Source organism: Anser brachyrhynchus (assembly GCF_964034855.1).
Source record: "Anser brachyrhynchus genome assembly, chromosome: 24".
In the NCBI taxonomy this organism is placed as follows: Eukaryota; Metazoa; Chordata; class Aves; order Anseriformes; family Anatidae; genus Anser; species Anser brachyrhynchus.
Genome location: NC_137717.1, coordinates 1,350,120 through 1,371,825, shown reverse-complemented (window position 1 = coordinate 1,371,825; position 21,706 = coordinate 1,350,120). Strand labels below are relative to the sequence as shown.

At 67.5% G+C, this 21,706-nt stretch overlaps 1 protein-coding gene across 12 annotated transcripts in view; it reads right to left on the bottom strand.

The window, feature by feature from the left end:
• Positions 1-21,706, bottom strand: part of ADGRB2 (adhesion G protein-coupled receptor B2) — a 95,740-nt gene that overhangs the window by 15,698 nt on the left and 58,336 nt on the right. For 8 of the 12 annotated variants that reach the window (XM_080567139.1, XM_080567135.1, XM_080567143.1 and 5 more), the window contains one exon: positions 3,409-4,231. In XM_080567139.1, coding sequence (XP_080423265.1) covers positions 3,409-4,216 — 808 coding nt within the window. In that variant the 5' untranslated portion in view covers positions 4,217-4,231. Of the gene's footprint in view, positions 1-3,408; positions 4,232-6,202; positions 8,762-11,210; positions 11,338-21,706 lie in introns of those variants that run through there. The other 4 variants (XM_080567140.1, XM_080567142.1, XM_080567137.1 and 1 more) reach the window with 4 other exon arrangements.

Genomic DNA, 21,706 nt, shown 5'->3' with positions numbered 1-21,706 from the left:
CAGATTGCTGCAGTGAGGTGGCACAAATTTATGGCTCAGCTCACCAAAAATAACAAGAGATCCATCAAGAGCACTTGGCGTGAAATTAACTGGCATGTGGAGGGCTCAGCGGATAGGCACGCACTGTGGGCGCAGGGGCAACCTTCCCCGGCTTCCTCCTGCCCAGCCCCCCCAGGACCACCCCCGTGTCCCTCGTCCCCGTGCCCAGGACACCGAAGCGCTCCCAGGCACTCACCCTGAGCGTGGGGCAGTGACATTGGGGTGCAGGCGCTGCCGTGGGGGCCAGCGGGCAGCAGGGGCACCCAGGCAGCACCCGTGTCCCCCCGGGAAGCACCCGTGTCCCCCCCGGGCATCGCAGAGGGTGGGCAGGTGGCACACGGAGCCCGAAGCACCAGGGGCACTCGGCTGCTGGCCGGGGTGGTGTGAGCACCTCGCTGAGCACAGCCGGCAGGGCACGGTGACGTCCCCGAGGGATGGAGGGGAGGTGACATGGGGACGCCTGGGACGGGCAGGGAGCACCCAGCCGTGCCCTGGGCAGGCTGCGGCTCCCTTTGTAACACACACAGGTGATAAACGAGCCCCAGGCAGGAGCACGCACTGCACTGACACTTATTGGTGCCGTAAAACAGACCCAAATTTACCGACTTTTGCCTTCAACTCAGAGTGACCCTGCCCGGGCCTGGCCCCCCGCCCGGGCTCCTCCATGGACGGAGCGGCTGCGTCCCTCGGCTCCTCTCGGGGCACCCCGCAGGGGGCTGGGGGGGCCGGGGGCTGCCCCCAGGTTCTGTCCGGCCACAGTGCTGAGCTCGCCATGGGGCCACCCGTCCCCATGAGCAGCGTGGCAGAATTACGCCCGTCACCGCGGGAGCCTGGGGGCAGCCATAAATCCGGAGGATATACGAGGGCGCTCTCCCCAGCCGTGTTCGACAGGCACCAAATCCAATTTCTCTGGGAGGGCCCTAAATCCCCGGCTGTCACCGCACCGCGCCTGCGCCAGGGCCCTGCCCGCAGCCGTCCCCAGGACCCGCTGCCCAGCACCCACGCAGGGCCCTGCCCCAGAGCCCTCCACTGTGCCCCACAGCACAGCTTTGAGGGAGGGGGTGTCCTCCTGGGGACCCCCGTTTGTCCCCCAAGGCTGCTGTATCCCCGCAAGCTGGGAGCCGGCAGCCCCGTCCCGGCATCACCGCCCTGGTGGCTGCTTTCTGAGGGGCCGGGGCTTTGGTGCGAGGGGCAACGTGGTCCCAAGCCAGCCCCAGAGCTGTGGGGCCGAGACCTGCGAGGAGCCCCAAAAACACAGGGAGCTGGACACAGACAGCACTGGGGCAATGCGCCCCAAATCACCCCACAGCGCCCCGACCCTACACCCGCCCATCTGGGGGATTCTGCCTGCACAGACCGGGTGCCCACCGGGTGCCAGGCTGCACGTGGCCGTGTGTCCCCCCCCTCCAGGCACAGAGGGGACAGCACCGGGGTTGGGGACCCCGCGGCGTCACCCGGGCCGGGAGGGGGGAGGCCGGGGAGCGGCTGGGCGGGTGCCAGCCCCCGCGCGGCTGCGGCGCTCGGCGGAGGAGAGCCGGTGAGATCAGCGCTGGGCGCCCGCCAAGGCTCGGCTCACAGGCGCCATTCAGCCCCCAGCCCTGCCTGTCGCCCTGAAAGGAGCCCTTTCTCCCCCCGGGGGGCGAGGGGGAGGCCAGGTGGGAGCCCCGGGCCCCCCCCTCGCTGCCATGAAGGGCGCTCTGTGCTCCAGCCCCGGGGGGCTCGGGGACGCAGCGCCGGGGGGCGCATGGTGTGGGGGTGCCGAGAGCGGCCGAGGCCACGAATTGCCCCCGCGGCTCCGTCTGCAATAACTCGTTACCTCTGGGCGCCTCGGGGTTTTAATTGAATGTCAAACGTAATTTGGGAAGGAGCAGGAGCTTGGCTGCCGCCCTCGCAGCCCGCTGCCGTGCTGGTCTGTGGAGAGCTGGCGGGTGGCTCAGCATCCGAGTGTGCCGGGAAGGGCCCCAGCACCCCTCCTGGAGCCACGCTCACTGCTGCTAACCCCCCCAGGAGATGCAGCCCCCCCGGATTCTCCAGCCTGGGCACCCGTTGCCAATGCAGCGCACAGCAGCAGCCAGCCCCTGCAGCATCCCCGGGCACCACGGGCAGAAGGGGAGCGAGGCTGAGCCCAAGAATGGCACCTGGGCCTGGCCCCAGGCTCTTAATCCTCCACGCAGAGTTGCATTTAAAGGGGAAAAACAAAAAGGAAGAAAAAAATCAGATCAAGAAGCTCCCCTCGGGATGAGGCGATTTATAAGCACGCAGCTGAAACGGACCGGGGATTTATTCGGGGATCTGCCCATAATGACATTTAGCTCCTGAAGCAAATGCTAAAACCCAATGAAATTATACAGACACGCAGCCCAGCACCGCCACCACCACCTAATCTGCTGGGAACAGCATCACCCCGGATAAAGACCATGAACAGCTGAGCTGGGGATTGCAGCCCCGGGCACTGCCTGGAGCTGGCACAGGGGGGGAACATCTGGCCAGATGTGTGCCCCCCGGGGCCCGCATGGACACCCCGGGGTGCCCGGACTCAGGGCACAGGGAGCGCCGGGGTGAGGCGGCTCGCTGCCCGGTGCCCACGGGCGAGCGTGGCTGCTTTATTTGCACTTGAGGCTCCTGCAATTTGGTAACGAGCAAATGGCTTCACTCCGCCTGGTTAACAGCCCGGCCGTGCCGTGCCGCCACATCCTGCCTGGAATAACAAGCGCCCGGGCTGCAGCAGTCAAGGGTAATTTGCCATGGGAAAGGGTCATTTTACCTGCAAATTGTTTTCCTCGTCTCCACCAATGCAGAGTGACAGGGCTCCCGCTCCCGGCTCGCGGTCAGGCGAGCAGCAGGCCCGGCCGGGGAGGTGGCGAGCAGAGCCCCGGGGCTGTGCTAAAGCAGCCGTGGCACAGAGCGGGGAGCAGCGATGGGGAGAGCGAGCTGCGGCTCTGTGCAGCTCTGCTGAGCCTGCCTACTGCTCAGGGGAGCTGCACCCCGAGCTGGGAGCAGGCACGGGCAGGATTTGCCCTTTGCATGGCTTCGCTGCTCCGTGCACAGCACCCGATGGGCACCCCCGCGCCCCAGGGAGCGTACACGGGCAGGATTCATCCCGTGCACGGCTTCCTGGCTCCGTGAAAAGCGCACGGCTCGCGCCCCTGTCCCAAGGGGCGTGCGGGAGCAGGATGGAGCAGGTGTGGTGCCAGGAGCTGGGCTCGATGATCCTTACGGGTCCCTTCCAACTCGGGATATTCTACAATCCTGCGATGGCTCCTCCGCGCGCACAGCACCCAACCTGCCCCCTCCTGCGCAGGGGGGAGCCTGCACGGAGCGGGGAGCCCCCCCCCAGCCCCAGGGCTCCCCCCCCCGCGCCCCACTCACCGTGCGGCACCTCGGGCAGGTCGAACCCGTTGGCATTCGCAGAATGCAGCTCGGGGGGGCAGCAGCGCTCGGTGGGGGCGGCGGCGGGGGGCGGCGGGGCGGGCGTGCGGGCGGCGTGCCCCGAGCCGTTGTGGCGCGGTGCCGGGGGGCTCTCCGCCTGGCAGCTGCAGCCGGCGTGGGTGAGGCCGCAGCGGCGGGTGCCGGGCGCCTGCAGGCACTCCTCGAGCCAGCGGCACAGCACGCTGCAGGTGAACTGGCTGGAGTTGTTGTTGTTGATGAGCAGCACCTCCACGAAGCGAAACTCCAGGGCCTGGGGGGCCAGCAGGCGCGGCGCCGCCTCGGGCTCGGCCGCCAGGCAGAGCTGCACGAAGTTCTTGTCGAAGTGCAGGAAGGTGAAGGGCCCCGCGCCCTCGCACAGCTCCAGCTCGGCTTCGTCCTCCTCCTCCTCCTCTTCCTCCTCCTCCTGCGGCCGCCGCGGGGAGGGCGGGGGGCTGGCGGCCTCGCCGCGCGGGTCGCAGGTGTAGTTGGCCAGGTAGTGGTCGAGCGGCAGCACCATGGGCGAGAAGTGGGTGCAGACCTGCTCCTCGCGGTTGAAGCGGAGGTACAGCGAGTACTTGGTGGGGTCGGGGTTCTCCAGGGTCCAGGAGCAGCCGGAGGAGATGGTGGGGAAGAGGTCCTTGAGCGAGAAGGAGCCGTACAGGACGCCGGAGGCCAGGGCTGAGCAGGCGCTGGGAGCCGGGTCAAAGCCCCGCGTGAGCCACAGGACAGACGAAATCACAGCCAGTAAGAGGGGACCAGCAGCGGTCATCCTATGGCATTTGCCCTGGGGGAGAGACAGATGGGCAGACGGACAGACAGATGCTTACCGGGAGCCACGGCACCGCGGGCTCCCCGCTGCAGAGCTGGTACGGGGGGGGCAGCACCCTGCACCGAGCCCCGGACATCGTGGGAGCAGCACCCAGGGTGCCCCCAGCCCCCAGGGACAGCCATCGGTGCCCCCCACCCCGCCCCCCGGCTGTGCCGAGGTGATCCCCATGCCATCAGCACACATCACAGGCCGGGGGCTTCGTCCCACAGCCCCCGAAGACCCCGCTCCCACTCACTCGAGGGCAGCAGCCGTGCGGCAAGTGGGCACTCGGTGCCGGTGCCACTGAGCCACCGCTCGCCCTGCGCATCCTGGGCGAGGAGCCACCGGGCAGCGCCTGCCTGGAGCGGGCTATGAAAAGCCTTGGGGCTATTCCTGGCCCCCCAGGGCTGCTCAGGGTCAGGGTGGGTGCTTGGAGGAGCCCGGGGCGATGAGCTGGGGCACCCCACAGCGGGGCATCCCCCCTACCTGCTGCGAGAGCCCGGCACAGGGCGAGCGATCGTTAAAGCACGTATTTCTTGGGAACCATGCCGGGTATGCAGCAGCATCACTGCGGATAGCTTTTTAATAACTCATTAATAAAATAATGCATGCGGTGGCCTTATTAAGTGGGACCAGAGCGTGGCTTTACAGAGGCCAAGGCCACCAAGCGCGTGTCGGCACCGCTCCGCGGGCCAGGGGGCGGCCAGCAAGGTTCGGGAGGTGGCCGCTCGCCCCCGAGCTAACCCAGGCTCCTCTCCATCCCAAAGCAACATCTCCCGCTCCCAAATCCCCCCCCGGCCGAGGCCCCGGTACCCTGGCAGCCCTACAAAATGGGAAGGGAGCCTGAGCCTCGGCCGAGCCTGCGCCAATGCTGCGACGGGCACATTAGGGAGCTAAAAATAACCCGGCCCCCGTGCAACAGGCGGGCGCTGCTCCTGCCACCCCGATGGTGCGGGGGCTCCGTGCGGGCACCCGGCCCCGCCAGCAGCCCGCGGGCACAGGGGCAGGGATGGGCTGGTGCCACAGGGAGCAGCCAGGCGGGTGGCCGGATCCAGGCGTAACCCCAGATGTAAGCAGGGGAGATCGGGGGGGGGGGGGGGGGAAGGGGAACCCCGCTCCCCTGCGGCCACTTCCAGCCCGCTTCAACGGGGGAACCCCAGAGCAGGGAGCCAAGGGGCGGCCGGAGCTGCACCAGGTCCCTGCTGGGGCTCCACAGGCATTAAGGAGCTGGGGTCCCCCGGAGGATCCCCACCCTGTGCTGCTCTGGGAGGGGGGGGGGAAGAAGCCTAGGGATGAGGAGGAGGAGGAGGAGGAGGAGGAGGAGGGGCAGGAGGAAGAAGGGGAGGGGGAGGAGGAGGTCAGGCAGGGACACGCTGCCGCTCTGCAGCTCGCGGGGCTCCCGCAGCCTGGCAGGGACACAAGATGGTGCTTGCTTCCCTCGCCCGGCAGCAGCGAGCGGGGGTGCTCGGCCCCGCTGCCCACCCGGCTCCTGCCAGCACCCAACCAGCCCGCGGCCGGGGCACGGCGCCTGCTGCCATCGTGGTGACAGCGGCACAGCCGGGCTGCTGCGGTCCCCGGGCTCCTCACATTTTAATCACGCTGCCCCGCAAGAGCCGGGTGGGCTCTCTGGACCACCAGGAGCCTCCCTCACCCCAAAACCCCAGCGGGGTCAGGATGCGCCCGAGCACCGCTGCTGCAGCTGCTGCCGAAGGCCAGGTCTCATTAAGAGCCGATCAAATCCGTTTCAGCTCGTTCAGCACCAGCCCCGCTCCCTGCAGCGTTTGCTGTGGCTGCTGCAGTGAAAATATTTCACTGAGCTGCAAGCTGGGCCCGAGAAGATATCGAGCAGCGGGGGCACCGAGCGACCCGGCAGAGGGCCGGCAGGGGGTCAGCGCTGCCGAGCAGCTCGGGGGGGGGGTCCAGGGCTGCCGCCAACGCTCCCCCTACCTGGCACCGCGGCGAGGACCTCGCACCCTGCAGCGTCGCCGTCCGCGTGCTCCGGTGACCCCGGCCCCGCTGCCCATCGCCCAGATGGCTCCAAAACGGCCCCGCTCCTCGTGGAGGAGAGCGCCCGGCACGCACCTCGCCATGCCGGCGGCCGCGGGCTTGGGGGGCCCCGGCTGCCCCCAGGGACGTGCCGCATCCGAGCGCCTCGCTGGGCCACAGGAGCTGCTGCTGCTGCTGGCGCCCGCAGCACGGCTGGCACTGCTGGCACGCTCGCCCGCCGCAGGCACCCGCTGCAGCCTGCTCCAGCCCCTCTCATTTCCCTTTGTTCCCCGCCTGGGCTGAGGGGAGGGGTGGGTTTTTAATTAAAGCTTTTAAAGAGCCATTACAGAGCCTGCGAGCGCCGGCGAGGAAATGACAGCCCCGGCTCGCGTCCGCGCCGCGGAGGGAGGAGCAGCGGCCCCGCTCGGAGCGCGGGCACCGCTCCATCGCCGCCGGGTGCCTGCATCCAGATGGGCTCCGGCGACCGGCAGGATCTGGCCAGGGCTCGCCCCTCCCTGCACAGCAGCCACAGCACGGCAGGAGGAGGCACTGCTCCTCGCCAGACCGCCCCAGGCGTGCTCACGCCGCAGGAACAGGTTGTTTCCCCGAAGAGCTTCGCATTTAGGGCGATTTCGTGGGGATCTGGGGCAGCTCCAGCCTGCCCAGCCCGCAGCCACCAGCGGCCCCGGGGCTGGGGCGAGGGGGGCCGGGCGCTGCAGCCCCTGTGTGCCAGGCGAGGGCAGAAACAAACAAACAGCCCCAAAAGCGATAAACGGGCGGCACTAAGCCCTGCTGGCATTAATAATCTGAGAAACGATTAATAGCAAAGTAAAGGAGATTTGGGTTTTAAGAGACACGGTTTTTAACCCGACAGTGTTCTTTTAATAGGCTAAATAAAGTATACGATCCGTGAGAGTTCTGAAGGCGAGGATGGCTCGGGACAAGGGCACGAGCAGAAGGAAGGGCCGGGCAGTCCTGCAGCACCGGGCACCGGACCACTGCGGGAGCAGCTCTGCTCTGTGCTGCAAGGCAACGCCGTCGGGAGAAGCAGGCTGGCAGGTGGCACAGCTCAGCACGGCTCGGCACAGCTCAGTTCAGCATGGCTCGGCTCGGCACAGCCGGGATGCACACCCACATGCCGGGCACGAGGCGCTCCATCGCACCAGCGCACCTCGCAGCTGCCCAGAGGTGACCGCCGGCAAACAAAGCGCTTTAACAAGCTCCTCCTGAGCCCCCGCAGGGCGAGCCTGCCCGCCGCCCATCCCCAGGATCTTTGCTGGTGGTTAAAAGGCAGCCGGGAGCTTCAAAGCCGCCTCTGCCTTCAGCAGCCCCTCTGCCTGCGAGGGCTCCTGGGCCCCGCTCCTCCCTGCGCCCGTCCTCCCGGCACGGGGACCCCGGCACCGAGCCCCAGCACCAGCAGAGCCTCTCCATCCGCTAATTAACGCTCTGAGCTTCACCAGGTGAACGTGACGGATTAACTCCACCGAAATCACAGCCTCCATTCCTCGCCCCCCCAAAAAACGCAGCTTCCCCCAGAGGCATGTGTGCACACGTGTGCGCCCGTGGGTGTGCGGCTCGTGCTGCTGCACACACGCACGTGCGCCCGGCGGGGAGCTGGCTTCGCCGCGCGCCTTCCTGCAGGAGCTGCGCGACCCCCCCCCCCGGTGCCTCAGACCACGTTTGCCCTCCCCCCCGCCCGCACGTCTCCGCGCTCCCCGCTCGCTCCCCCTCTCCCGCTGGCTTCCCCGGCTCGCTGCCACCACCTTTCCTGAAGCACGCAGGCTGGCAGCGGCGCGGAGCCCTAATTAATGGTGCTGGTTTGCCAATCACTGGCTCAGCCCCGCTATCACTGGCAAGCACAGGCCCTTTTATTTATTTTACTTAACTGCTGTTGGTAAAACTCCACTCCAAAAGCAAGGCCGAGAGACGGCACAGTGAAATCTCCTCCGGGATTAGGGATTACGCTCTGCCAAGGAACAGCGTGTGCCTGCCCCCCCCAGCAGCTGCGGGGCCCCCAGGGGTGAGAACCCCCCAGCCAGGCACTGCAGGGGCCGTGGCTGCTCCCCCTGCAAGCAGCTGCAGCGCCGCCGGCCACGGTTCCCTCTGCCACCAGCTCCCTCCTGCCCTGGCACCGTGCGAAGGGCTGGGGGCCTCCAGGAGGTCTCCAAGGATGGGGAATAGAGGGGGGGGGTCCAAGTGGCAGGGCTGGCAGCAGGGAGGCGGCAGCCTGGTCGTGCACTCATGCCAGGAAGGGATTTTTGTAGCCCCGCTTCTCAGCCGGATCCAGACCTGCTGGGAGCCCCCCGAAGTGCCGCTCTCCAGGGACGGGAATGGGCTTGGATCCGTCCCACTCCTGGAGGGCATCAAGAAGGGACAGACGGGCCGAGAGCGGGGGGAGCGCGATGGCCCTCGTGAGCACCGAGGAGGTACGGAGCTCTGACGTTTGGCAGCCGAGCCGGGTGGCTTGGAGCCAGCCCCGTCCCCATTAGAGGATGGCGGCATGGTAGGAAATGAGTTTGCAGGGCCTCGGTCCAAATTCCCTTGGAGAAGCATAGAGGCATCAACGCAGGCCAGCCCGGAGGGGTCCGTGCGTCCGGCCGAGCCCGTCCGTTGCTCTTCCTCCTTCTGGGCAGGGAAGGGGGGAGCCCGTCCTGCAGCGCAGCCAGCTCAGCGGGGACAGGGCTGGCCTGCCCCAGATCTGTCACCTGGCAGCGATGGGGACAGCCCGGGCGAAGGAAAACCCGTCCATTCCCACGGAAAACCCCTCCATTCCCACGGCTCCAGCAGCAGAGCCGGCCCCGATGGGCCGTGGTGCCCCTGTGCAGGGGGTTGGTGCCCGGACGGGGCTCTCCACAAGCCGCGGACCCGCCGCAGAGCCCTGAGCACACCACAGCTCCCTGGGAAGCCCCAGCCGAGCGCGGCTCAAGTCCTTGGAGGCGTCGAGCGGCACCGGAGGCAGCGGGAGGAGCAGGCAGCACGTCCCGGAGCTCCTCAGCCCCGTTTGGAGAGCAAGCCACGCGCGGTGCCGGCTCCGTTTCCATTTTCTCTCCGGCACAGAGCAGATTTGTAGCATCCCAGCTTCTTGCAGACTCCTTGGATCAGAACCCCAGGTGTGTGGCAAGGCGCGCAGCGCAGCCGGGGAGACCTTGCAGAGGAACCGCTGCCAGGCTCCCGTGCAGGGGGCCCGATGCTGCCCCACAGCTAACTCCAGCATCCCCCGCCAGCCACGCAGCTCGTACCGAACCCCACTGGGAAGCGGGGCGCCGAGCATCCCCAACGAGGGCGGCCAGAGGGCAGCCAAGCGAGAGCGACAGTGACAGTGACAGTGACGACAGCCGCGGCCGCCCCGCTCCTCCCCACTGCCTCTGTGCTGGGGCCAAGCGAGCCCACACTCCGGCCCCCCCAGACCCTGCCCGGCTCCGACCCCGCAGCCTTCACAGGGCAGAGACCAGCCCAAGACGACCGCCCTGCATCCAAGATGACCAGTCCAAGACGACCCCCGGTGCTTCCCCAGAGCACGGCCCGGAGCCAGCCCCATGCCACCGGCTCCACGCGCCCCATCCGTCAGCAGCACCCGGCCAAAACCCCAACGAGACGCTTGGCACGGCACAGCCAGGCCACCCCAGGGCCACCTCCTCGGGGTCGGTCCCCACGTCACCGGCAGCCCCGGCTGCCAGGCGCCATCCGGCACAGGCAGCAGTGACATGACCTAGAAAAGCAAAGGGCTGCTCACACACCGTGCTGCCGCGAGCCCCCGGCGCCGACCACGCAGGCACAGTGCGCAAGCACCCTCCGCCCCGGCCGGGCTGGGGCTGCAGGGAACCTCCCGCTGCTTCAACAAGTGACCCGCACGGACACACGCACGCACACGCGTGGCATGGCTCCATCTGTGCCCCCCCCATGCTCACGGGTCCCCTGGGAAGGGAAGCAGCTCCCCCCGCTCCCCCCGTTTTCCCTCGGATCCGGCTGCCACCTGCGCGCTGCACGTGCCCGCGCCGGCACACGCTGGGTGCCCACGTGTGCCCTCGCCGCACGCCCACGGGCCCCGGGTGCCGCTCGCCCCATGGCACGGGGCTGGGGGCTCCCCACAGCCCTCAGCTGAACAAAGCCCTGCGCGGGTGGGGGGGCTGCACGCCCGCCTGCCCCCGGCACGGTGCCAGGACGCCTGCCCACGCCTGCCGACCCACCGGGGCCCGCACCAGGGGTGACGGCGTGGGGCTGGCCCCAGCGTGGGTGGCTCACGGGTGCCAGGCCGGCAGCACGCGCGTGCCCACGATGGGGCTAGCGGGGACGTCCCTTTGGCAACCGGGCACCCGCGGCCTTGCCGGACGCGATGGCACGGCACGGCGGTGCCACGCGTGTGCCCGTGCCCACCCCCACGCGCGCAGCCCCCCTGCCCTGGGGCCGCCCGCGATGCTCGCGGGGGGGGGGGCACGGCCGGGGACCGGCCCCCCCCCACCCCCCACGGGCATGCCCGGTGCGAGCGGAGCCGCCGCCGCCGCAGCCCCGCGCAACTTCCCGGCAGGGCCGGGGCCGCCCGGGGGGTGCCGCTGCCCGCACCGGGCACCGAGCCCCGGCTACCCCCGGGACGGCGGCTGCGCCCCCCCCCCCGCCCCGGGCCCCCAGAGTTGGCCGCGGTCCGGGGGTTGGGGGGGGGGTTAGCGGGGATGCGGGGGGCGCACCCCTGCGCCCCGGGGGCCGTGCCCAGCGGCGGCCCCGCTCGCCGCATCCCGCAGCCCCGCGAGCTGCCGCCCCCGCCGGGCGCCGCGCCGAGGCTGGGGGGGGTGGGGGGGGGGGGAGCGCGGCGCCCCCCGGGGCTGGGCGCAGCGGAGCGGGGCTGCGGGCACCGGGAAGGGGGGAAGGGGGGGGGAAGAACCGAGGCGGGGGGGCGATGCACCGGGAAATGGGGATGGGGGGGGGAATCCCCGGGCCCCCCCTCGCCCCCCCCCCCCGCCGCCGCCGCCCTTACCTGCGCTCCGTCAGCAGCGCGTGGAGCCCCGGCGCGGCGCGGCGAGCAGCGGGCTGGCCATCCCCGAGCGGCGGCGGCGGCTGCCGGTGCCCGGGCGCGCCCGGGGGAGCGCGGCGGCGGCGGCGGCGGCGGCGGCGCGCGGGGCCGGGAGCGGGCACGCGGCGCGCCGGGCCCCGGTGCTGGCGGCGGGCGGGGGGGGCGGCGGCGGCGGCGCGCTCGGCTCGGGCACTTGCTGCATGCGCCGGGCGCGGGGCGGTGTGACAGCACCGGGCATGGCGGGGGGGGGGGGGGGGGGCGGCCTTAAGGAGGCCGAGGGAGCGGGGGGGTAGGGGGGGGGAACACGGTGCCCCCCCCCCAGACCCGGTGCCGGTGGGGAGAGGCGACCCCCGGGCTGCTGCAGCCGGGCGGAGGGGGCTGCCCGCGGCGCGGCGCCGCTGGGTGCGCGTGCACGCGGCGGGGGTGCGCCCCCCCCTCCCCAACACACACACACATACACGGGGGGGGCGTGCACACGGCTGCGATGTGCACGTGCACGCGGGGGGAGGGGGGGCGGGCATGCTCGGGGGGGGCCGTGCAGGCGGGTGGGTGCGGGGTGCGGGTGGCGGGGGCGCGCACACGCGTGAGCGGGGTCGTGTGTGCACGGCGGGGCTGCTCGTGGGTGCGGGTGCGTGGGCAGTGGGGGTGTGCACAGCGGCGGGGGCCGCGGGGTGCACACGCACGTGCATCGCACGCCCCTGTGCGGGATACAGGCGCTGGCTGCCAGCGGCCGTGCTGCACGCGTGTGCAGCCCCCGGCACGGCTTGCAGGGAGAGCCGGGGGTGGGGGCCGCAGGGGCAGCCGGGGCTGGCACGCCGTGGGAGATGTGGCTGGCACACCCCACGCTGGCACACACATGGCACGAGTGGTCGTGACACGGAGGGCGTCGTGATAGCGGACAGGGGGACTGCAGAGCTGCAGCAGCGCGTGGGGACGAGCAGGGGTGCGGGACCTGCGTGGCCCGAGGCGTGCCCCGGTGTGGCCAAGCCCGGGCTGTGCACAAACCCCAGCGGTCCCCGGGTGACCGAGGGCAGCCTGGGTGCCCCCCGGGGCAGCACCCACCAGGCACACGGTGCTGCCTGCGGTGGTCACGGTGCCAGAGCCGCACAGCACGGTGCCCAGCACGATGCGGCACGGCCTCGCTGCCACGCTGCAGGAGCAGCACAGCTGGAAACGCAGCAGCCGCCCGGCTGGCCGCCTCTGCTGGCCGCATCCTGCCCGGTGCTGGGTGCTGCTCTCGGCTCCGTGGGGTGCCCAGGGCTGCAGGAGCCCCTCGCAGCCGCTGTCCAGGGCCAGGCAGGAGCAGAAAGCTGGGAAATGACCACAACCCCAGCTCAGCACCCACGGGATCAGCACCAGCCCTCATCCAGCCCTGCTCTGTGCAGCTGGATGTGTGGGGCCGTATCCACACGAGACCTTCGTGCAAAGCAGCTCCCTGCCTCCCTGCCTCCCTCGCGCTCCCTCTCCCAGTCGTCCCCTGCAGCCTGCTGGTGCCTGACCCGGTGTCCCCAGACAGACGCTCATCCCCTCGGGGCCGATGCTGAGAGGAAGCAAAGCAGCTCCCCGGCTGCTCCCCGTAGCAGGGAGCACGGCAGCGCTGGCTCAGACATCACCAGAGGATATTCGTGGCCCGTCTCTGTAAATACAGATCAGTGCAGAGGCTGCAGCTTAGCAGAAGGGCGATCCCGAGCCCGCGGCTCTCCGGGTCACGCTCTCTGCTTCCCGCCGGGTATTTTGCTCCCGCAGCCGACTGGCTCTGCACGCTCGACGTGCTCCCAAATTCCCGAGCGCATCGCGTGGCACCAGCTATTGCGCTGCAGGACGCGCCGGGTGCCATCGCCCAGCGGCTCTGCCTTGGCCCCGTGCCGGCGGCACAGCACCCGGCCCAGCTCCCATCACCCGTCCTGGTGCTGCTGGGCCACGGGGCTCGTGCGTGCCGGGGGGGGCCCATGCTGCGGGAGCCGGAGGCACCCACTGTTACCAGGACAACTGGGTGCTGCCTCCGTAGCTGCTTGTTGCTGCTGCATCCCTGCAAACCTCCCCCAGCCGCAGCGCGGGCTCCGCCGAGGGCTGTGCCTGCAGCCCCAACCGAGGCAAGCGGGTGTCCAGACCCCCCCCGTGCTCGGGAAGGGGCTGGAGCACCCCAAGGCATGTGGACCACCTCCCCAGCTGGCCACGGAGCCCCCCACGTCCTCAGCCCCGTGAGCTCCTGGGGCGAGGGGAAAGCACGGGTGGGCTCTCGGCCGCAGCAGGCGCAGGCTGCACCGGGGCTGGCTGTCAGCGCCAGCAGAGCCGCTCGCAGGGCAGAATTAGTGCAACACCAGCATGTGCAGAGGCTGCTACAGCAGGGCTTTGCCTGCCGGCCGGGAATTAAACCTGTCCGTTAATGTACCGATAACCCATTTCCAGCATAGGGTTCTTGTTTTCCCCTCCTTTGGCACAGAAACTGGGGACAGGTCAGAGTTACCACGGCGGCAGCTCCTCTGTACATGGCCCTAGGCGAGGATTCAGCAAAAAGACCAAGCCCCGTGCCCGGCTGGGGAGCACAGGAATGCTGCCGCCACCCCCAGGCTCTCTTGACTCCCCTGTCTGATCCCCAGGGCTCATCTCCTCCGAGCAGCAGCAGCAGCAGCACAGGGGCTGAGCAGATGGTGCTGATCCACACCAGCAGCCTCTGGGCTCTGCTGCAGGGTGGGACGGGGCAGCCCCCAGCGATGCCCGTGGAGCCACTTCCCATGAACGTTGCTGCAAATTGCTCCAGTGGAAGAACAAAAACCCCAATAAGCAGGGAAATGTGATTTGCAAAATAATCCACTTTAATGGGAAAAGGCAGCACGGGCCTGGCAAAAGGGCCCGAGCAAGTTGCAGAGCAGGGGCCGGTGCCCCTCGGACAGACAGACGGGGCCTGCCTGCTGCTCACCTCCCCGGCAGCTTAACGCCGGAGCTCTCCGCTAGTGGTGGCAGGGGGAAAAGCAAAGGGAAAAGCCCAGGGAAGCCCGTGCAGTAACGCAAAGAGGAAGGATGTGGGAATACCCTGAAATAAATTTCACTTTGGGGTTTGCTAAGGATCAAGGAGCACGGCTGTGATGCCGGAGCCTCCAGCTGGTCCCACGCAGCTCCGGATCCTGCAGCGCTCTCCTGCCCAGGGGGATGTGTTCTGGCTCAGCATCATCGTTTCAGTCATTTCCCAGCACCGAGCACCAAAGGGCAGAGCGGGGCCAGCGCCGCGCGCGTGTGCACCAGGCAGAGGTGAGCCTTGGCAAGAGGAAGGGCGAAGGACTCAGCGCGCTGGGCCACTGGGGGAGAGCTCCCAGGAGAAACTGGGAGGAACTGGGAGGAATGGGGAGAGTTTCTGCCCAGGGAAGGATCCGGCTCTGCCCCCAGCCCCCGGTGCAGGGTCCGGGCTGGAGCCGTTTCGCCACCCACAGCCTGAACCAGCAGCGGTACCCGGAGTGCGCCTGCACACTAACAACTGCTAAAGAGCAGGAAACTTCGCATAAATATTCATCTCGATTAATATACATGAGGCTGCAGAAAGCCCAGCTCGAGCCTTCAGCGGGGATGTTATCTGCGCTGCTCAGCCTTGCTGGAGCGCAGTGTTTAACGCGGGCACCCGGTGGGTTCGCACAGCGGGAGAACCCAGGGGTTGGATGTGGGGGAGCCACCTGGCCGAGTGCCCGTCCCTCCCTCAGCAGGGGTGGCACCTCCTGGGACCCCAACACCCCCCCTGTGAGCTGGGAAAAAGGGGGCCAAGCTGGGCTGCACTGGAGAGAAGCTGCCCCGATTGCCTTGGCCTCGGGTGCTGTGCGCTTTGACCCCCGCTGCAGAGGGACCGCAGCCACGTGCAGTCACCCCGGCCAGGGCCGTGGTGGCATTAGGGCCACCCGTGGTGCGTGGCAGCGCTGCCACCCCAGGGCGTGCAGGGGGGATGCTCTGGGAATTCTCACCCCCAGCCCTGGGGGAAGCGGGTGGCTGGGGGGGGCAGCGGCCCCGTCCCACCCCACGGAGGGGCTGCGGGGCCAGGTTCGCGTGGCTCCGGCACGGGGCAGCCCCGCGGGACCCTGCCTCTGTCACGGCGCCAGCAACCCGGGGCATAAACAAGCGCCTGATATTTCAGCACCGCCGCCGGGCCCCTTGGATAAAAGCAGAACATAATTAGCAAATTAATCAGGAGACAATAGCCGGGGATGTAACGCCGCCGAGCTGTCACTCGCTCTGTCTGGGGCTGACCCCGTGCCACCGGGCATGTTCGGGGCCAGGCGAGCTGGGGACGGCCACGCTCGTGCTTCAGGGAAGGGGATGTCCCCGTGTCCCCGTGGCTGTTCCCATGTCCCCATGGCTGTCCCCATGTACCCGCAGCCATCCCCATGTCCCTGTGGCTGTGTCCATGTCCCCATGGCTGTCCCCGTGTCCCCGCGGCCATCCCCGTGTCCCCATGGCTGTCCCCGTGTCCCCGTGCTGCCGCTGGCAGGCAGCCCTGCCACGTCCCCTGCCGCAGGCTGGGTTTGCAGGGGGGTCCCGGCCGTGGCCGGGGGGGGCAGGGGGTGCTGGCATTACAGGAACCTGCAAATTCGGCACCTGCACGCGCCTTCAAAGGGCAGCACCCTCCTCGCTGCCGATAACATTTAAAAAGCGTGAATCGGAGCGAATTTGCATTCAGCTTATTAGACTGCCTGCAAATACGGCAAACCTCGTTCAAACACATTTTGGTGATAAAATGATATTGACTCTGAGTAATTAAAAATCATTTCCATATTCAAATACGGCTGATTGAGGAGAAATGGCTTCCTTCTAATTGCCTGAAGGGGAATGTGCAACTTTTGGAGCGCGCAGCCCAGCAAAACGCGTCTTCACTTGGCAGCCTGCGAACGGCCCATGGAGGAGGAGGAGGAGGAGGAGGAGGAGGAGGAGGAGGGGGAGGTGTAGGAAGAGGAGGAGGAGAAAGAGAAGGAGGAGGAGAGGGAGGAGGAGGAGGAGGAGGAGGAGGAGGAGGAGGAGGAGGAGGGAGCTGGCACGCAGGCAGCACACTGGGTGAGGCGAGGTGAGGCCGAGGAGCCACGCAGACCCCACTGGGCCAGGAGAGGCTCTTCCCTCGCAGGTTTTGCGTGGTCCGAGAGCAGCAGGAGCTCCACGGACAGCCCAGCCCAGCCCTAAAGCGATGCCCTCCCTCCTTCCTCCCCCATCACCCCCTTACTGGGGAAATGTGTCCTCCCGGCACTGGTTTGGCAGCGGGCTACAGGCTGTGCCCTGCCGCGGGCTCAGGACAGACCCAAATCCCCGCTGCGCAGGACAGGGTGCTCGGGGTGAGCTCGGAGCTGCCCCGATCCTGCACAAGCCCCTGGCAGCAAGAGGGGCTGCGACACCGCCCTGTGCCCTGCACCGCCCCATCTCCATCATTTGCGGGTACCAGGGCAGAGCCCAAAGCTTCGTTTCTTCACCAAAACCCCTCCCCAGCCTCCCCAGTGCAGCCTCGCTGCCTCCGCCTCGCACCCCCAGCCCCGAAGGAGCCACCGTGCCACCGCTGTCACCTGGTGCCCCCGGGGTACCGGCTGGGACAGCGAAGCTCGCGGGGTGCGGAGCTCCTCAGGCCACGTTTCGGGGCCCTCCAGCACCTCCCAGAGCTATTTGGCCTCGGCTCAGTTTCCTAGGGAAACCAGCCTGGAGCTCGGCTCAGCCTCCGCACACGTGGGCGTGCACGGGGGATGTGGGCGTGCGGGGAGGGACGTGGGCGTGCAGAGGGCTCTGGGGGTGCCCAGGGGGCAGGTGGGTGCCCCACATCTCCATCTCCCCTCCCGGCTGTTGATGGCATTGACGACCCTTGGGACAGAGCTCTGCGGCCTCCCCAGAGCCCGGGGTGGAGGCTGAAGCGAGCGGAGCAGCGTCTGCGGGGTGCGGAGAGGCAGGGGATGCCTTGGCAGAGCTCAGCGCGCTCGCACAAGCTCACCCCAGTGAGCACCACAAGATTTGCCTCGCTGCATCGCTGCCGTGCTCCGAAACCTCCCCGTCCGCAGCTCCGAAGCCTCCCCCATTTATTCCCCACCTGTTCATCCTCACGGGACATTTCCCAGCTCCCCGCCTGGCGTTACTACGGGGCCGTGGGGGTGCTCCCTGCTGGGGCGCTCAGCCTGGCACCCCAGGGCTCAGCCCCGGCACGGCGTGCTCCCCACCCGGCTCCGCTGCCCTTCGTGCAGGTTCGACCTGGGCTCTCTCCGGCTCCATCGGTCCCCTCTCGTGCGCTCGGTGGGGACGGTGACGCCAGAGCAGAGCCCTCCCGGTGCCGGTGCCACCAGCCGCGGAACCGCTGGCGCGCGGGGCGCAAGGAGCGGGCGCATCCACGGAAAGTTTCTGGAAAGTTTTGGGGCGTGCTTTTTTTTAATAACCCGGAACCAAAGGCACTGAATGTGCTCAAAGAGCACAGGGGAGAGCCCAGCGCGATCCCATGGCCCAGGAGCTGGGGTTTGTGTGGACACCGGCACCAAGAATTGGGGTGAACTGGACCCATGGGTGCCACGGGTCCCCCCCAGCAGTCGCCGGCTCCTTGTGACCCCATAACCTGCGGTGCCAGCCCCGTGTCCCCATCTGAGACCCCCACACCCTCCCCGAATCTCACCCCAAGGGACACCCACTTTGGCATCCACTGCTTGCAAGGGCAAAACATTGAAGATGAAGCCGGAGTCGGAGGAATTAAAGCGCCATAATTAAAGGAAAATTTGCAGCATGTTGAGGACAGAATAGGATCATTGTGCTCGCCTCCCACACCCCAGATGGATGCACGAGGACTGCAGACATCGCCGGAGCGTGTGGAGAAGAGGAGAGGAAGGGAGTGAGCTAGACCGGGACGTGTGTGAGCAGAAATTGAATTTTTATCAGTTTCTATGTAGATTGTGTTTATTCATCTGTCTCCTATCCATCTCCCCCTGCATCTCCCTATTTCTTTTACAAAATTACTTTCCTCCTTTGGCCTAATTTTGTTTGTACAGATAGCAGCTGCTTTCTTCCATTTCAGCATAAAAAATATCATCGTAAATGAGGTGCTATATATCCCCAGCAGAAGTTTTAGCAGCTACCCGGAGCACATTAGCCTTTTGCTCCTGCAGGGCTACATTTCCATCACAAAGAGCTAACGCTTGCTGCTTGCCCTTGCAGAAAAGGCTCCTGCCACTCGCGCCATAGCATGTGGCAGCGGGGCCACCCGCGTCCCTGGGCCCTCGTGGTCACAGAGGACGGGCGATGGGGTCCTGTGCGGCACCCATGGGTGCTGCTGCCCGCGCGGCTCCTTGCGGAGAGGCTCCGCTAATATTTATTAAGCACCCTGGCACCAGAGATGAACGGAGCCGGCGTTGTCCAGAATACCAATAAGGGCGTTTTTTTTCCCCGAGCGCTATTCATAGCCCTACCTGTCACCCAGCCGCCCCCCTGCGCCGCCAGCTGAGCCCGCAAGGTCAGGGAGCCGTGCACGGTCACCGGCCCTGGGTGAGCAGGGGGACCCCAGCGGGGCCCCGGGGTGCTGCCGAGCACCGGGAGCCCTTTGGGAAGCAGCCACCAGGCGCAGGCTCCTTGGAGGCAGCGCCCAGCCCGTGCGTCCGTGGGTCCTGGGGGGGAGCAGCTCCGGATGCCAGCACCTCGAGGTGCCCACGGCCAGGCTGAGGATGATGCAGGGCCAAGCCCCGGGGCTTCCCTGCACAGATCCGGATGCATCGCTTCCACGCAAAAGCCCCTGCGGAGCCCTGGCTGGTCCCATGGAGCCGGAGAACCCTGCCCTGATCCCCGCACCAGGCAGTGATGGCAGGGGAAGAAAGCCAGGCTTGCCAACGGGGTGTTTCCCGTGGAAAGGTCCCCGGGAAAACGTCCACGTAACGGGGAAGCCGGAGGCTGCCCGCAGCTCGGCGCCTCCCTCCCCTCTGCTAGCGGGTGCCCGGGGAAACGACGGCTCTCGGTGCGGCGTTATCAACCCCAATTGCATTGTGCTGCGCCTTGCATTAGGGAAACGCAAACGCGCAGCGTGATTGATTCTCCCCCAGGGCCCACCATTAAAAATGTATGGAATTACTCATGCAAAGTCCCGCTTACACACGGGTCTTTTGTGAGGACATTAAAATACCAGCGTTTGTCAGCCGCTTACCCGCTGCTTGCGATTTGCTCCCATTTATTATCACGAACAAACCCGGCGCTGGTTCTATTTTCGACTCCTCACACGTCACGCTGAGCTCCCGGGCTGCCGCGGCTGGCGGCACCCCCGGCCCCGCAGCACCCCCGCGGGCACGGACCCCTGGGGACGGAGGGGACGGGGACACCGGGGTGCGGGGCAGGGGATGGGGACGGGGCCCCCCCGGGGCTGGCAGCAGGACCCGGCTCCCCCCAGCCCTGCCCGGCCGGGTGGCAGCGGGCACCGCGCGGCAGCCGGCTCCTGCCCGCGGCCGAGGCTGCCGGGGAGCGGGGGGAAGCGAGCATATTTATACACACGGCACAGGGAGGCGAAGGAACGCGAGGAATACAATATATTGTATTCATCAGGTTCTTCTCGCTGGGAGGAACGAGGCCCGAATCACATAACGCTTCCTCTCCGCGCTCAAAGCATTTCAGCTTGTAATGCATTTCCCTCCCTGCGTGAGCACCTTGCGGAGCCACAAAGACAAATTTCCCGAGGCTTCAAAAGCTGCTGAGAGCCACAGCTCCGTGCCTAAAACCCATCGCTCATTTACCCAAACAGCCTCGGCTGCTGGCGGCCCCCGCCCGCCCTCGCCGTCCCCTCCTCTCCCACCCCAAATTACAGCCCGGCGTTTCCCCAGGCGCGGGGCTCGGTGCCAAGCCCAGGGGGGGCGGCGCGGGGCGGGGGCTCCAGCCTCAGCCCCCTGAGAGCAGGGGGGAGCACGGGGCCACCTGCCCCCGGCTGGGGCTTGGCCTGGGGGGCACCGAGATGAACAGGAGGGGATGGAAAGGGGATGGAAAGAGCGGCGTGGGGAGCCCGGCGTGGGCAACTCGCAGCAGCGCCCATGGGGAGGGCACCCGGGGTGCCACCAGGACCCGGCGCGAGGCCGGGGCGGCTCCTGGAAGAGGCCGGTGTCAACGCACAGCAGCGACACGTTCCGCCACAGCGCCCGGTAATTGCATCTCCCAGAAAGCAATTACCACGTAACCGACTCGGCGGCTCGGGAGACAAGCCATTATTTATTTGCCCGGCGAGGACGTGGAAGGTTCCCAGCACCGGCGGGACCCCGCGCCGGCAGCCGGGCAGAGCCGAGCGAGCAGGGGGCTCGGGGGGTGGATGCGGGGGGTGGCTGCCTGCCCCCGGGGCTGTGCTGCCCTTCTGCTGCTGCCACCGCACCCCCGGCTCTTTGTAGGATGTGGTCCCAGTGGGACGCGGGCAGGGTCCCAGCACCCACCCACTGCCATGGGAAGGAGCAGCCGGGTGGCACCAGGGGTGGCCTGGCCCAGCCCAGCCCCTGAGCGAAGGTAAAAGCGGTGCCAAGGCGAGGGGGCGAATCGGGGGGACTTACAGCCCAGCCTGAAATCCCTCTCCCCTCCCGGGGCCGGCGTGGGAAGCCGGGCTCCTTCCAGGGGTGCGTTTGTCATGATTTAGGTGGTTTTGACCACAGTCAGCTCCTACACCACTTTGGCCCCAACGAATGATCGTTTTCTACAGGAGGATGTTTGGTCAGGACCACGGAAATCCCTCTCGGTGCCGGCACCTCGCTGGTGCTGCGGCGAGGACAGGGCACGGGGGGCACGGCTGAGGTCCTCCCCGGTGTGGGGCAGGCACCGAGCAGCACCGTGCCCGAGACTCCTGCTGGAGACGTGGGAGGCAAAGCTTTCCTGCCAATGAAAATGCATCGTTTGGGGCTTGAGACGTCAAAGGGAAAAAAAAATCAACAAAACGAAGCAAAACGCGACACTTCCCTCCAGAAATGAAACAAGTTGCGATGTCAAAGTGAGAGATGCCTCTTCGTTACGTCGCCTCCAAAAGACTTTGTTCATCTTGACTCTTGCAATCAGAGAAAATCAAAACATTTCACAGCAACAGCAATCCCCGTGCAGAAAACTTCAACTTTCCCAAGCCCCAGCTCCCTGACGGCACAGGGAGAGCGAGCCGAGCCACGGCGAAGGCTGCGTGCCCCGGTGTGCGCAGCCAGGCAGGAGGCTCACGTGGTCTCCAAGCCTGCTTAAAATGAATTGGCAGGAGGAGAAGCAGCCCCCGTCCCCCCTCCATCCACTCTCCACCGTAAATTGGATGCAATGTCTTTAACGTGGGGAAGACACCAGCTGGGTGCCGGGTGCTCAGGGTTGGTGTGGTTCGGGGCCACCGTGCGAAGGCAGCAGCAGGTCCCGGCTGGTGCCTGGGGCTGGGGCACAGCACGTACCCAAAGCTCTTGGCCAGGAGCCAGGCGAGGAAGGGCCTGGCCTTCTAAATAATGGACCAGCCTGGGAACCTTCCCTCCGATGGGATGTGCGAGGACGCAGGC